The sequence below is a fragment of the Mustela putorius genome, unplaced genomic scaffold (genome assembly GCF_011764305.1).
Source record: "Mustela putorius furo isolate JIRA1106 unplaced genomic scaffold, ASM1176430v1.1 tig00001584_pilon_pilon_pilon, whole genome shotgun sequence".
In the NCBI taxonomy this organism is placed as follows: domain Eukaryota; kingdom Metazoa; phylum Chordata; class Mammalia; order Carnivora; family Mustelidae; genus Mustela; species Mustela putorius.
In genome coordinates this window covers 733161-750294 of record NW_025421806.1, presented here as the reverse complement: position 1 = coordinate 750294, position 17134 = coordinate 733161, and the positions used below count along the sequence as shown (strand labels likewise).

The 17134-nt window shown below is 40.4% G+C and overlaps 1 protein-coding gene across 2 annotated transcripts in view; it reads left to right on the top strand.

Moving 5' to 3' along the window:
• UBAP1 (ubiquitin associated protein 1) overlaps positions 1-17134 on the top strand; it is a 63067-nt gene that overhangs the window by 33282 nt on the left and 12651 nt on the right. For both annotated transcript variants that reach the window (XM_004747415.2, XM_045087904.1), the window contains one exon: positions 12286-12410. In XM_004747415.2, coding sequence (XP_004747472.1) covers positions 12286-12410 — 125 coding nt within the window. The remainder of the gene's footprint in view (positions 1-12285; positions 12411-17134) is intronic.

Genomic DNA, 17134 nt, shown 5'->3' with positions numbered 1-17134 from the left:
TTAGATTCTCTTTTCATACAGTAGAAGATAAGAATTAAATACCAGAAATCCAAACAACAGTTATTTGAAAAGGGTTTTTGAGGATGCCTGGTGGTTCAGTCAGTTAAGCATCTGACTCTTGATTCTGCTTAAGTCATGATCTCAGGGTTGAGATCAAGCCCTGCTTCAGGCTCTGTACTGGGCGTGGAGCCTGCTTAAGATGGTCTCTGCCCTGTGCTTCTTCCCCACTTAAAAAAATGAAGATTTTTTTTTTTTAAAGATTTTACTTATTTATTTGACAGAGAGAAATCACAAGTAGACGGAGAGGCGGGCAGAGAGAGAGAGAGGGAAGCAGGCTCCCTGCTGATCAGAGAGCCCGATGCGGGACTTGATTCCAGGACCCTGAGATCATGACCTGAGCCGAAGGCAGTGCCTTAACCCTCTGAGTCACCCTGGTGCCCCCCCAAAATGAAGATTTTTAAAGCTATTCTCTCATTTTAAAAAAATATATTTTATTTATTTATTTGACAGAGATTACAAGTAGGCAGAGAGGCAGGCAGAGAGAGAGGAGGAAGCAGGCTCCCCGCAGAGCAGAGAGCCCGATGCGGGGCTTGATCCCAGGACCCTGGGATCATGACTCGAGCTGAAGGCAGAGGCTTTAACCCACTGAGCCACCCAGGCGCCCCATATCCTTCCATTTTTAAAATCATGTCATTGTAAGAATGGTTTGCCAGATTACATGGCAGCATACATTGGTATGCTCTTCTGGTTGCTTGATTGAATCAGTCAGCTCAATCAGGCTGCAGCAGCAGTCACTGGGGTTCTAACTTGCTTGCATATTTCATATAACAGTTTAGTATTTTGAATTACCATTGTGCATATGCTTATATACATCAGTTGTATGTGTTAAGTCATTTTGGAGTTAAGTCAGTCATGCTCAGGGATTTGCTTTTTTTTTTTTTTAAATACTGTTTATTTATTAGAGACAGTGAAAGAAGGAACACAAGCAGGGGTAGTGGGAGAGGGAGAAGCAGGCTTCCTGCTGAGCAGGCAACCCAATGCGGGGCTTTGATCACAAGACTCTGGGATCATGACCTAAGCCAAAGGTACACACTTAACTGACTGAGCCACCCAGGTGCTCCAGGAGTTTGCATTCTTTATAGCAGGTTAGGCATCAGATCTGCCAGGTAAGGTATTTCCTATTGTCTAAGGATTATTAGACAATACTTTAAAAGTATTCAAATGATAGTAGAGAGGTAGATCTGAAGTTGCCTCTGGATCACTTTTTTTTTGGATCACTTTTTTAAGGACTCAGTAACTTTTTAAGAAATTTCTCCATCTCCTTACATTCCTCACCAAAATTTTGTTGTTTAAGTGAAGCATTCTACATGAGTAAAATTTGAGAAATTTTTTTTTTTCTTTCCTTTCCTTTCTTCTTTCCTTTCTCCTCTCTTTCTTCTCTCCTTTCTCCTTTCCCTTTTCCTTTTCCTTTTCTTCAGTAGGCTTCACGCTAATTGTGGAGCCCAGCGTGGGGTTTGAACTCACAACCCTGAGATCAAGACCTGAGGTGAGATCAAGAGTCAGATGCTTAACCAACTGAACCACCTAGGTGCCCTGAGAAAAGATTTTTTTTCTTTCTTTTTTCAGCTTCTGCTTTTAACTGCGGAGCTCTTACTTGAATGTCTGTAGCTTTAGAGTTTTTAAGAGTAAAAAATCTTATTTTTAGATATTATGTAGTTTAAGGAATAGAAATTAAAGGGAATAGGCAAAAAAAAAAAAAAAAGGTGGGGGGAGAATATCAATCTTGTTGGCATCTGAGTGCAGGAAATCAAATTCAGCCTGGTCTTACAGAGCTGAAATTAGAAAGCCAGGAAGCTAAGGCTCATACTCCCTTCATCTCTCAGGAAGCTACATAGCCTTTTCTTAGGCTTTTCTCTGCAGGTGTGCTCCATTTTTATTCTTCTGTTTATAGACTTGCTTTTTTGACCTACTTGTGTAGAGTACGTAGGGTCAAAAATGGCCACCCCCCATTATTATACTGCTTGCTACTTGATCTTTCAGTTTAAGTGGCTAACATCATGTAGCTAAAAGTTTTTCTGTCTTTTGGCCAAGGGAGGATCTGATTGGTACAGCCTAGCTTATAGGCCTGTGGATTGAATCTCCCTAAGGTAGGTATTATCTGACTGGTTCATTAGGATTAATGAGTGTATGTGTGTATATAATTCTTTCAGGGCATTTGAGATGTGGAGAAGGAGGTAACATTTGTTATTGTGACTGGATATTAAATTGCTCTTTGTCTTTTTAAATATTTGGGCTGACTAGATCCTGTGCTATGACTACTATTTGATTTACTTTCCAAGTTCATTTAAAAAAAAAAGATTATTTATTTATTTATTTATTTGACAGAGGCACAGCGAGAGAGGGAACACAAGCAGGGGGAGTGGGAGAGGGAAAAGCAGGGTTATCTCTCAGGAGGGAGCCCAGTGTGCTGCTTGATCCCAGGGTCCTGGGATCGTGACCTGAGCTGAAGGCAGATGCTTAACGAGAACAACTCAGGTGCCCCCCCTCTACTTTTTTTTTTTTTTTTTAAGATTTATTTATTTATTTATTTGACAGACCAGAGATCGCAGTAGGCAGAGAGGCAGGCAGAGAGAGAGGAGGAAGCAGCCTCCCTGCAGAGCAGAGAGCCCGATTCGGGGCTCGATCCCAGGACCCTAGGATCATGACTCGAGCTGAAGGCAGAGGCTTTAACCCACTGAGCCACCCAGCCCCCCCCCCCCTTTAAAGGTTTCATTTATTTGTTTGTCAGAGAGAGAGACTAATGTGTGCGCACAAACAGAGAGAATGGCAGGCTGAGGGGCAAGCAGGCTTCCCGCTGAGTAAGGCGCCCAATGCAGGACTGGATCCCAGAAAGCTGGGATCATGACTTGAGCTGAAGGCACATGCTTAACCAACTAAGCCACCCAGGTGTTCCTCAAGTTCATCTTTTTCAACTAAGGCAGAACTTCTTCCACTGTCATTAATAACTACATATCCCTAAATGACAGAATAAGAGAATAAGCAGTTAATTCTTATAGCCCTTTAAAAATATTGTGCTTGTATTATATTATGTAAATTGCAAACCCTTGGCTCAGTTTAAATCAGGCCTTTCTGGGAGTCTGGTGTTTTAAAATGTTACTTCTCTTTAGTTTTTAATGTATTTTCCACTTTATTTAAGAAAAGGTTATTTTCCAGAAGTCACTTTTTACATTTATTTTTATTTTTAATATTTTATTATTATTATTTTTTAAGCTTTTATTTATTTATTTGATACCAAGTACAAGCCAGGGGAGTGGGAGAGGGAGAAGCAGGCTCCCTGCTGAGCAGAAATACCCCCCACTCCCCAACCAATGTGGGACTTGATCCCAGGAAACTGGTACCATGACCTGAGCTGAAGCAGGCACTTAACCGACTGAGCCACGCAGGCGCCCTATTTATTTTTTTTTAAGAGAGTGTGTGGGTGCATGGGATTGTGTAAGCATTGGGGGAGGGGTAGAGGGAAAGCCAGAGGTGGATCCTTATTGAACTGAGCCACTCATGTGCCCCCAGAAGTGGGTTTTTAAAAACGTTTTAACAGGGGCACCTGTGTTGCTCAGTTGGTTAAGAGTCTGCTTTTGGCTCGGGTCATGATCTAGGGAGTCCTGGGATCAAGCCCAGCATGGTACACTTTGCTCAGCAGGGAGTCTGCTTCTCCCTCTCCCTCTGCCTTTCCCTGTGCCCCTCCCCTGCTCTCTCTCGCCTATCTCCCCTGCTCAACAAAAAGATCCTTTTTTCGCTCTATCTCAAATTATTTATAAAGAGAAATCACAAGTAGACTGAGAGGCAAGCAGAGAGAGAGAGACAGGGAAGCAGGCTCTCCGCGGAGCAGAGAGCCCGATGTGGGACTCGATCCCAGGACGCTGAGATCATGACCTGAGCCGAAGGCAGCGGCTTAACCCACTGAGCCACCCAGGCGTCCCAAGATTCCTTTTTTAATACCTGAGAAAGTTCCTTGAGATTCTAATTTAGGAAAAAAATAAGTCTGTATGATCAGATAAAACTTAATAAAACTAAACTCTTTCCTTTGAAAAGCCACATTGTCCTGTTTATGACCGTTGAGGTAGCTAACTTCTTAGGGAGGAGGTTCATTATGCCTTTGGTTTAATTTCTCCTAGGATATTGAAATACTTTTTCTGCTGAGTGATGAAGATGTTTTATTTTAAATTGTTTTTAAAGTTGATCTGTTACTGCTTTACAGTGTAATGTAAAGAAATTGGCCATCATTGAATCATTGCTCCCCTTCCCCCACCATCTTTCAAGAATTTTATCTTTGTTTTCAGCATTGTTACTGTGATGTGCCTTCGTATGATTTTCTGTGTATTTATCCTGCTTGAAATTAGCTAAACTTCTTGGATCTGTGGGTTGATATCTTTTATCACTCTGGGAAAATTTGCAGCTATTATTTCCTTTCATATTACTTCTGCCCCATTGTTTTTTGCATTGCCCCCCCTTTTTAAAAAAATTTTTTTTTAATTTAAAAAATATATATATATTTTAATTTTATTTATTTTTTTTTGACAGAGAGAGACACAGCGAGAGAGGGAACAGAAGCAGGGGGAGTGGGAGAGGGAGAAGCAGGCTTCCTGCTGATCAGGGAGCCCGATGCGGGGCTTGATCCCAGGACCCTGGAATCATGACCCGAGCCGAAGGCAGACACTTAATGACTGAGCCACCCAGGTGCCCCTCTCTTATCCTTTTAAGACTCTAATCATAACATATTAGGCTGTTTGATACTGTCCTAAATATCTCTTAAGGCTCTGTTCCGTTTTGTTCTTTTTTTTTTTTTCTTTCACCTTTATGTTTCAGTTCAGTTAATTTCTTTTGACCTACCCTCAGGGTCTCTGGTTCTTTCCTCTGCTAAATATTTTCTGATTATCAGGACAGCCTGGTTATGAACCATCAAAGATTTTCTCTCTGATACTGCATTTTTCATTTCTGGCATTGTTGCTTTGTTTCCTTATATTTATGTCTCTTATTGAAATTTCTCATCTGCTTACACATGTTCATCTTTTCCATTAGATCCTTTGGTATATTTATTACAGTTATTTTAAGCCTTTCTGATAATTTCAATATCTTTGCTATCCCTCAGTTTGGGTCTGATGACTGGTTCTTCTCTTAATGATGGATCACATTTTCTTGCTTTTTTGTGTGTCTTATTTTTGATTGAATGCCAGACATTGTATCTTAAAAAGCTGATTTTTTTGGGGGGGGAGCTGATTTTGTAGGTTATCTGGCTTTTGTTGTTAAGGTATGAGTTGCATTTTCTTGTAACTTTACATCCTGTAGCAGATATCTGTATAATGTTGTGTGAATCTGTCTTCATGTGTGTCTGTCAACTTTAATTAATTGATTGATTGATTTATCAAAGGTGGGGTGCATGCACCAGCAGGGGAAGGGGCAGAGGGAGAGAATCTCAAGCAGACTCTGTGCTGACATAGAACCCCACATGAGGCTCAGTCTCATAACCTTGAGATTATGACTTGAGCTGAAATCAGGAGTTGGAGGCTTAACCTACTGAACCACCCAGGTTCCCCTAATCTAAGTTTAAAACCAGCCTAATGGCTTTAAGATAGTGATACCTGGTCATGGAATTGTATTTTTCACTAAATTTTAAGTTTGGTCTTTACTCTTGGTCTTTTTCAAAAACTTCAATTTGAATCCTCAATTTGAAGTCACAGTAAAACCTGAATTAAGCATAATCTGGTTTCTACCCTCCATTATGAATTCATCTCTCCTCTTCTCTTGAATTACAACTTTTTTGCAGAAAAACATGCCAGTGACAAGATTATAAGCATATCAGCAATTTGAAAAGAAAGAAATCACTATGATGCTTTCTGAGAATTTATCCTAATTTACTACATTTTTAGCCGGTTCTCTTCCACTGTGGTATAATGCAAGGTCAGGTGTAGAAACTGACTTCAGGGAACTGACACAGCCATAGCCATCAGAGATAGACTTATTTTCTTTCTTGAAACTGAACTTAAGAAAGTGAGCTAGACATTTTAGAAAGATATTCAGTAATAAAGACTGAAACTGAAAAGTATTTGGGGTAAGCTGGAAATTTGTTAGTCACACTGTTTAATTCTCTGGGCCATGTAGTTAATTGAGTTTTATTGAATCTATTTAAAAAATAAGGTGTAATGAGAAATGAGAAATTGTTGTCTTTAATTATATGTATTTTGATTTATTGGATTAAAATGAATAATTTGTAAGGCACAGTTATATTTGCAAAATATGTTCTTTATAATCCTCAAAGTATGATCATTAATTAAACTACGGTAGTCTTCTGTCCATTCAAAAGGTTGTTTGCTTTGTTGCCATTTCTTTCTTTATTTTTTTTTTTTAAAGATTTTATCCACTTATTTGATAGCCAGGGATCACAGGTAGTCAGAGAGGCAGGCAGAGAGAGAGGAGGAAGCAGGCTCCCTGCTGAGCAGAGAGCCTGATGCCTAGCTTGATCCCAGGACCCCGAGACCACAACCCGAGCCAAAGGCAGAGGCTTTAACCTACTGAGCCACCCAGGCGCCCCTGTTGCCATTTCTTTAAATGCCTTTTTTTTTTTTAAAGGTTCTATTTATTTAACTTTTTTTAAAAAAATATTATTTATTTATTTATTTGTTTGACAGATCACAAGTAGGCGGAGAGACAGACAGAGAGAGGAAGGGAAACAGGCTCCCTGTTGAGCAGAGAGCCAGATGCGGGCTTGATCCCAGGACCCTGGGATCATGACCTGAGCTGAAGGCAGAGGCTTAACCCACTGAGCGTCCCAGGCACCCCTAAAGATTTTATTTTTACGTAATCCCTACAGTCAGTGTGAGTCTCCAACTCTCAACTCTGAGATCAAAAGTTACGTGCTTCATCCATTGAGCCAGCCAGGTGCCCCCAAAAGTTTTGTTTTGTTTTTTGTTTTTTGTTTTTTAAAGAGAGAGAGAGGAGCAGCTGGGTGGCTCAGTGGGGTTAAGCCTTTGCCTTCGGCTCAGGTCATGATCTCAGGGTCTTGGGATCGAGTCCTGCATCAGGCTCTCTGCTAAGCTGAGAGCCTGCTTTCCTTTCTCTCTCTCTGCCTGCCTCTCTGCCTACTTGTGATCTCTCTGTCAAATAAATAAATAAATAAATAAATAAATAAAATAAAAAAAAAAATAATAAAATAGAGAAAGAGAGGGGCCGGGCCCCTGGGTGGCTCAGTTGTTAAGCGTCTGCCTTCGGCTCAGGTCATGATTCTGGGGTCCTGGGATGGAACCCTGCATTCGGCTCCCTGCTTAGTGGGAAGCCTGCTTCTTTCTCTCCAACTCCCCCTGCTAGTGTTCCCTCTCTTGCTGTCTCTCTCTCAAATAAATAAAAATCTTTTTGTGTGTATGTGTGTGTTTAAAGATTTTATTTATTTATTGGACAAAGATCACAAGTAGGCAGAGAGGCAGGCAGAGAGAGAGGGGGAAGCAGGCTCCCTGCCAAGCAGAGAGCCCGACATGGGTCTCGATCCCAGGACTCTGGGATCATGAGCTGAGGTGAAGGCAGAGGCTTTAACTCACTGAGCCACCCAGGCGCCCCTCAAATAAATAAAAATCTTAAAAACAAAGGAAAATAATAAAAGAGCATGCACCACGAGGTGGGTTGACGGGGTGGGGAGGGACAAGGGGAGAGAGAGAGAGAGGATCCCAAGCAACTTCTATGCCCAGTACAGAGCCCTGTGGGGGTTTGTTCTCATGGCCCGGAGATCATACAACCTGAGCCGAAATCAAGAGTTTGATGCTTAACTGACCGGACTACCTAAAAGATTTTTTGGTTTTAAGTAATCTCTGCATTAGAGTCCCCATGCTTTACTAACTGAGCCAGCCAGGTTTCCCTAAATGTGTTTTTGCCCTTTATTCTCCCCCCGCCCCCTTTCTCCAGTAAACGCCTAACTGTTGGCTCATTCCCTACCAACAAAGTTTAAAGGATCAAGATCAGGGAGTTAGAGGATGTGCCAAGTGACCTTGGCATTGCCTTTGTTTGTGAAATGAAACAGATTTTTATTTTTATTTATTTATTTTTAAGATTTATTTATTTGACAGAGAGAGATCACAAATAGGCAGAGAGGCAGGCAGAGAGAGAGAGAGGAGGAAGCAGGCTCCCCGCCGAGTAGAGAGCCCAATGCGGGGCTCAGTCCCAGGACCCTGAGATCATGACCTGAGCCAAAGGCAGAGGCTTAACCCACTGAGCCACCCAGGTGACCCTGAAACTGATTTTTAAAAGCAGAAACCTTTGGGACGCCTGGGTGGCTCAGTTGGTTAAGCAGCTGCCTTCGGCTCAGGTCATGATCCCAGCGTCCTGGGATTGAGTCCCACATCGGGCTCCTTGCTCCACGGGGAGCCTGCTTCTCCCTCTGACTCTGCCTTCCACTCTGTCTGCCTGTGCTTGCTTTTGCTCGCTCTCTCTCTGACAAATAAATAAATAAAATCTTTTAAAAAAAATAAATAAAAGCAGAAACCTTTAATTGGTGTTAAGGAAGGGAAACAGTTGTTTAAAGGTACAATACTTGATCCATCTCTCCCTATGCCAGGGCCTACTTCAATTTACAGAATAGAAGTCATCAGTGTATACAGCACTGTCATAGTTTCCGAACTGAAAGTTGGGCAAGGAAACTGAACACCCTTTGAAAGATAACTCATTTGGCTCAGATATGTTAAGTATGTTATTTTTTATAAATAATTTTCTCCTTCAGCTCCCATCACCATTCTGCAATAGAACTGTTCATTTAAGAAATTTTGTTAGGAAAAAGAAAATTTTGTTAGTTTTAGTGTGGATTTTTTTTTTTAAAGATTTTTATTTATTTATTTGATGGAGAGAGAGATCACAAGTAGGCAGAGAGGCAGGCAGAGACAGAGGGGGAAGCAGGCTCCTTGCCAAACAGAGAGCCCAAACTGGGGCTCAGTCCTAGGACTTTGGGATCATGATCTGAGCTGAAGGCAAAGGCTCAACCCACTAAGCCACCCAAGCGCCCCTGGATGGGTTTTCTTAATATTTGTATATCATACACTTTTATATTATTATGGGTAGGATATTTTTCAGAGTGTGTGTGTGTGTGTGTGTGTGTGTGTGTGATAATTAACTTACTTTGAATGAATAAACATTGTGAAACTAGACTTAATTTTGTGATTGTTAATTTGACTGTAAATCTTGCCAGTGCTTCTTAGAAAATGCTAGTTTCAGCTTTGTCTCCTATCAGGGCTCTAGCTAAAGTTAAAATCTAATCTCTAGGAAAATTTGAGCACCTGTTTTCATGGAAGACAGATAAAATTTAAGTTAGAACTTTGCTATTAATTTCTATAATGTAAATATTTTTTAAGTGGCAGGGTTTTAGGGTTGTAACCAGTACTTGTTTTTTTTTTGGGCAATCTGTGATGATACCTGATACTTTGGTGGGGAAGCACCTCGTATATTTTTATGAGTAGCCTTGCCATTTTAGGTAAATCATTTTGAATTTTAATAAAAGTTAATCGAATGTGAGTTAGCATAGGGGTGAGAGTTAAATATGAAAGAAGTATAGAACATGCTTCTTTTTTTGTTCTTACTGAGCATCTTATCTGCCAGTTATGCTGGGGTTGGGAGGTGTAGATAAAAAGCATTTATCCCTTCTTAAGGGACACTCAGGATTTTCACTCAGAGTGTCTAGGCACAGAATGCTAAGACCTGAGGTGCTGGTATGAACTGGGTGTTCTGAGATTAAGAAGGAAGTTGTTAAGCTCATTCTTACAGGACTAGAAATAATCAAGTAAAAAAAAAGGGTGGGAATGTGATAGGTATTGCCATTTGAGAAAATAGTACATCTATAGATATGACCAATGAAGATCCTAGAGTATTAATAATTATGGTTATTCCCCAGAAAAATTGTTAAATTGAGCACGATTGTGAATTTAATTTGCTTGCTGAGTGGGAGATACATAAAATGTTTCAGTTCTGACTAGAAGATAGGGAAAAGAGAGACGCCAGCCCCAAGGGTGCAACTAGGGGCCTTCTTTCTGCTGGAGGGTTTCAGGTGTATCAGAGCAGTATTTACTTCAGGAAATGGGAATGATGAGAAGATTTCAAATATATCTTGAGTTTGTTAAGTCTTGAAATCTGTTTTTAGAAAGGGAGAGAAGCTATCTTCATGGAAGAGGGGTAATTGTATTATTCTGTCTAATATTTGTATATTATTTGTATATATATTATTTGTGTATATATACTTGTAATATTCTGTCTATAATTCTTTTTTTTTTTTTTAAGATTTTATTTATTTATTTGACAGAGAGAAATCACAAGTAGATGGAGAGGCAGGCAGAGAGAGAGAGAGAGAGGGAAGCAGGCTCCCTGCCGAACAGAGAGCCTGATGCGGGACTCGATCCCAGGACCCTGAGATCATGACCTGAGCCGAAAGCAGCGGCTTAACCCACTGAGCCACCCAGGCGCCCCTCTGTCTATAATTCTAAGCATTCAAGGAAGTAAACCAGTGTGAGGCCCAGAAGCAATCCTTTTTTAAAAGATTTTATTTATTTATTTGAGAGAGAGAGCAGAAGCAGGCAGGAAAGGGAGAAGCAGGCTCTCCACTGAGCAGGCAGTCCAACTTGGGCCTTGATCCCAGAATCCTGGGATCATGACCTGAGCCGAAGGCAGGGGCTTAACTGACTGAGCCACCCAGGTGTCCCAACAATCCTTATTTTACTAGCTGTTAATAGTAAAAAATTGGAACTATTTCATTGTCCATGATGGTTCTGCCAGTAAGTTAGCCCCAGATCTGGTCCAGAAAAGAAACCATGTACAATTGGGAGTGTATAGTTAGAGTCATATATAAGAGCCACTCTCATTTTGTCTGACTCTAAATCAGTGATAATATCCTGGTCTTTCTGTATGATTCAGCATTTAGGCTTATTTAGCCTTCAGGGAGTTAGAGCAGTTCAGCTGTATGTGGTTTATATCTCCTGATTAATCCTTTTTTGATTCCCATAATCTTGTCTGTTTTGTTTGTTTGTTTTTATTTACTTATTTAAGAGAGACCATGAACAGCGAGGAGGAGCAGAGGGGGAGCGAGAAGCCGACTCCGCACCAAGCAGGGAAGCCCGATGTGAGAGTTGATCCTGAGACCCTGAGTTCATGACCTGAACTGAGGGCAGACCCTTAACTGACAGCCACTCTAGCACCCCTGGTTTTCCTTTTTTCATAAGTGCTATGCTTCTTGAATATTTCTACATCTGCTGCAGAATATAGTTTAAAAAATGCAGAGTAGGGGCACCTGGGTGTCTCAGTGGGTTAAGCCTCTGCCTTTGGTCCAGGTCATGATCTCAGGGTCCTGGGATCAAGCCCCGCATCAGGATCTCTGCTCAGCAGGGAGCCTGCTTCTCCCCACCGCACACACCTTCCCCCCCTTGCCTGCCTCTGCCTACTTGTGATCTCTCTCTCTGTGTCAAATAAGTAAATAAAAATCTTTTAAAAAATAAAAAAATGCAGAATAATTCTTTGTATTAATTAGAAATGATTCTAAAATAGAGAACTCCTAGTCAAAGAGGTTCTTTTGTGAATGTTCTGTCAATTCATCAGTATTAAGTGCCTAATATGTATAGATTTTGGCAGTACGTCAGTGAATAAAATAGACTTATTTGCTTGTCTGCAAGGAGCTTATATTCCATTGGGCCAGACAGACAGTAAATATAATTTGAAAATGAATTCCTTAATATGTTAGATGGTAATAAGTGCTGTGGGCGAAAGGATAGGTGGTGACATGGGAGTACTGCAACGAGGGTCAGGTGGTTTTGAATAGAGTGGTCATAGGAAGCTTCATTGAGAGAGTGACATTTGAGCAAAGACTTGAAGAAGTCGAAGGAATAAGTCGCGTGAATATTTCAGGGAAGGACATTTCAGTTAGAAGGAGCAGCCACTGCAGAAATTTTGAGGTGGGTTTGACCTTGTCGTGGTTGAGGAGCAATTACTGTGAGTTAGTGTAGTGGGATTTGGAGAGGCCTTTTAGGCTTCTATGAGTACTTTGGCATTTATACTAAATGTAATTGAAAATAAACCCTAGTAAGATCAAGTAGGCTCAAGCAGGATTTCCTCCACAGAGGTCTAAGGTCAGGAGAAGGTAAGCAGTCAGAGCGGCAAGTCTGTAACTTCTAGTTTAGGATAGCATAAATTTATGTTGTATCCTAGATGTAAGATAATAGCAGAACAAATAATAAAGTTCTTTGCTGATATTTTCTACTTTATTTTTGATTGTAGGGACTTTCAGTTACCTTGATGATGTCCCATTTAAGATAGGAGACAAATTCAAAACACCAGCTAAAGTTGGTCTTCCTATTGGCTTCTCCTTGCCTGATTGTTTGCAGGTGGTCAGAGAAGTACAGGTAAGTGGTGATTTTTAGTTAAAGTTTAGTGCATTTAAAAATTTAAAGAGTAAGATTTTGATGTATAGTGAATAGGAATAAAAACCATTCTCCTATCTCTTATTTGTATGTCTTATAGCAGCTATTACTGCTTGGCTCACATTGTCTGTCTTTCTCTCTGTCTCTCTGTCTCTGTCTCTCTCTCTCACACATACACACACACACATATGCACGCACTTACATATGTTTATTTATTACAGATCATCTACAATCTGTTAGACTGTATATTCCTGGGTTTCTGTACTTTGTCCAGAACAAACCCCTACTGCCCGTCTGACTTGCTCGTTTACTTCTTTCTCTCTTTTGATGTCCTCATTATCTTCTTGGTCACTCAAATTAGGAAATCTTTTTCTCTCTGTTGTGTCTCACCTTTACCACCCAATTCATCCTTCTGTGATTTTTTTTTTTTTAACCTGGACTTCTGCAGTAGTCCTCTTTAATTGGCCCTTCTGCTTACAGCACTTAAAAAAATTTTTTTTCGTATTGTTTCTAGAACAATATCTCTAAATTAAAGTTTCCAGTTGTCATATCTCTGTTAAAACAAAACAAAACAAAACAGAACAAAAACTTACACTGATTCACCAGTCCTTATTTAATCAAGTTTAGACACAAGGTTGTGGTAAAGCACCTTAGCTCATCATCTCCATATTTCCTACGTCCCAGGTGACTACCAGTTCATTGAACATACCGTGTATATGACCTATAGTACTGTGCTTTTTTTCATGAGCTGTTACCTCCACCTTGAATGTTTTCCTCTTTCTCACTGTACTAAAAGCTGTCTACCTGTTAAAATCTGTTTATTCTTCTAGAATGTGCTTAGATGCCATCTCAGTAGCTTCTTTCTCAACCTTTCATCTTTAAAGTTCAGTTACATATAAAATTTAGAATTACTTCTTGAAAGCAGCAAATAGCCTTATATTCTATGACTTCCTTTCTTTCCTCAGTGCACATTTATTTAGTGCCTACTTTTGAGCAGTGCTCTGCTAGGGTTGGGGATAGAAATAAATACCTTAATCACTGTCCTCAACAGCTCGCAGTTTAGAGAAAGAATTAGATGGGAAAAAAGGAAAGTGTGTTACCTATCAAACACTTCTTTCTATGACTTTAAGAGTTTAGAAAATACAATTTTCTGTCAAAGGAGTTTTATTTCTGGGGGATTGTCTGAGGTACCACCATGTTACTCTAAGAAATATTTATTTTCCAGTATATTCAGTAGGTAATCAAATGGGAGAGTTTCAGTTGTATTTTTTAAAGTAATAGCTTTATTGACATATAATTCACATATCTTGAAATTCAGCATTTTAGGTGTCCACATAAGTGTTTTTTAGTATATTCAAAGTGTATAGCCATCGTCAGTATGTAATTCCAGAGTAGTGTCCTTATCCCAAAAAGAAATGCAGTGTCCATTAGCAGTCACTCCTTATTTCCCTCTCCCCCCAGCCCCTGGCAACTAGTAAATCTACTTTCTGTCCCTATGGATATGCCTGTTTTGGACATGTCATATAAATGGATTAATACAATAGATAGTGTTTTGTGACTGACTTACTACACTTAGCATAATGTTTTTACTATTTGCTTATTATCAGTAATGCTGGTGTGAATGTTTGTGATAGGTTTTTGTGTGGATGTGTGCTTTCATATTTCTTGGGTATATAAGTGGAACTGTGGGTTGTTTTAGGGTAACTGTGTTTAACCTTTGGGGAAAAACTGTACTGTTTTCTAGAGTGGCTGTACCATTTTACAGTCCTGCCCACAGTACATGAGGGTTCCAGTTTATCCATATCCTTGCCAACTCTTCTTATCCATCTTTTTGATCATATGTATCCATGTGGGTTTTATAATGATTTCTTACTGCAGTTTGATGTGTATTACCTTAATTACTAATGATGTTGAACATCTTATATAGTTTTGAAAGCTGAATTAATAACTTTTGTGTATGGTGACTTTATTGGGCCAGAAGAGACACAAATTTCCCATATATAGAAAGTTTTACATTGTTCTGTTTGGTGACATTTTTTTTCTTATTTAAGATTTTATTTATTTGTCAGAGGGAGAGAGAGAGAGTGAGAGGGAGAGAGAGAGTGCTCGAGGGTGCACAAACAGGGAGTGGCAGGCAAAGGGAGAAGCAAGCTTCCCGCTGAGTGAGGAGCCTGATGCAGGACTCTCCCAGGACCCTGTAATCATGACCTGAGCCGAAGGCAGATGCTTACCAACTGAGTCACCCCCGTATCCTGCTTGTTGACTTTTGTATTGGCTCTAACAAATGTCAGTAACCACTTTCTGTGTACAGGATACTACTGTTAAAATAGGATTAAAAAAACACCATTTTCTTTTAATAGTTCTCTTATTACTCACTGTTTCATTGATAAATCCAGAAAACTTGTTTTGAATCCCAAATTGTTGCTGTTTTAGGCTTTGCTGGGAATTTTCTATTTCTCTGATCAGCATAAAGCATTAATAAGTGCATGGTACAGTCCTCACTGTATTCGTAGCGCCTACTAATAACAAAAGAGGATTTTTTTTTTAAAAGATTTTATTTATTCATTTGACAGACAGACATCAGGTGTAGGCAGAGAGGCAGGCAGAGAGAGAGGGAGGAGGAAGCAGGCTCCCTGCTGAGCAGAGGGCCCGATGCGGGGCTCGATCCCAGGACCCTGAGATCATGACCTGAGCCAAAGGCAGAGGCTTAACCCACTGAGCCACCCAGGCGCCCCAAAAGAGGATTTTTGAGCTCCATTCCTGTGTGAAACAGTTGAAATATTTTTGTTCTCTTACCGCATATGGTGCCTTTAAACTTTGACTTCCTGGGTCTCCATGAGGAATTTGGTTGTGATATTGGTGATGGTCTCCTTTCTTTTCTCAGAAGGGTCAGACCTAGAGCTCTAGACGGATGGATAACTTGATGCTTCCTATAACTTTGTCATATTTGCCCTTGCATGACAATGCAGACTTCAGGTTCCAGTTAAAAATTCATCAAAGTAAGCCAGTAAAACACATAAATAATTCTTGCACCTAGGGCCTACAAAGTTTTCATTGAATACAGTAGTGGTGGTGGCCATAGTAGTAGGGGGTGGCCTTAGTGTCATCATTTAGAGTAGAATCTGGTATCACTCATTCATGAGCTGGAATTGCCATTTAATAGAAGTGTAATTTTGTGCAGATTACTTAAACCCTCTTGGTCTCCATATCCTCATCTGTAAAGTGGGGATAATTAGCTTTTAAGGTTGTTGTAAGATTAAATAAAATAATGCTTTTATAATATTTGCTCTGGTTCCTGGTACTCCATAAATATTAGATGCGGTTATTATTTATTTGTACACTCAAACCACATTCTTATTTTTTCATTCTAATATTTGTTCTTTTTTTTTCTGTGTTCCAAGTATTTTATACTACTTTCATAATTAAAAAATAAAAGGCAACAAAGGTTTTACAAAAAAGTGAAGAAATTTCCAGTTCTTGAGAGTAAAATGCCAGGGACCTAGGTTTATAGGTGGTGGAAGTTGGTTACAGCTTATTTATGGTGGAAGAAGCCAGATGCAAAATTGAATTTCCTCCCTGGTTAGAAGCAGTGGTTGGTTCAGTGCTGTTTTTTTACTCCCATTAGTGGTAGAAAGGAAGTGTCATGATTGCCCAGGTGCCTTTCTGGGGCCCAGCAGCTGGCTCAGGGGTATACATGAAGAACTTCTCTTTTAAAGGTTGGTTTTTTTTTTTTTTTTTTTTTTTTTTTTAAAGTAAGCTCCATGCTCATCGTGGGTCCTAAGCTCACAACCCTGAGATCAAGAGTCGAATGCTTCACAGGCTGAGCCAGCAGGCATCTCACAGGAATAAATACCCCCTGCCCCGGCTTTTCTTTTTAAAGATTTTATTTTTTTATTTTATTTTTTTTTAAAGATTTTATTTATTTATTTGACAGAGAGAGAGATCACAAATAGGCAGAGAGACAGAGAGAGAGAGAGATGAGGAGAAGCAGGCTCCCTGCTGAGCAGAGAGCCCAATGTGGGACTCGATCCCAGGCCCCTGGGATCATGACCTGAGCCGAAGGCAGAGGCTTAACCCACTGAGCCACCCAGGTGCCCCTTAAAGATTTTATTTATTTATTTGTGAGAAAAAGTGAGCACAAGTGGGGGAGTGGCTGGTAGAGGGAGAAGCAGGCTCCCGTCAAGCAAGGAGCCCCCAGGACTCTGGGATTGCAACCTGACAGGCGCCCAACAACTGAGCCACCCAGACGTCCCAGATAAATAAACTTCTTGATGTGTGCCTTTCCAGGCTTCTCTTGTGTTGTTTGAAGCTGAAAGGCTTGGGGATGACCAGAGTTTCTTGTACTCTGAAACTCTTGTCTGGGCATGTAGGCCTGTTTCCTATCCATCCCTCTGTCTTGTCTCTTCAGCCTTGAATGTGCACCTGGATATTGTTTAGTTCTGAGACTTTAGAGTGAACACCAAAAGTTTTGTTTTTTCTGAGGTGAAATTTTTTAAAAATTTTATTTATTTATTTTGACAGAGATCACAAGTAGTCAGAGAGACAGGCAGAGAGAGGGAAGCAGGCTCCCCGCTGAGCAGGGAGTCCGACATGGGGCCTGATCCCAGGACCCTGAGACCATGACCTGAGCTGGAGGCAGAGGCTTTAATGCACTGAGCCACCCAGGCGCCCCTGAATTTTGTTTTTTGTAATAGGTGTGTTTTTTT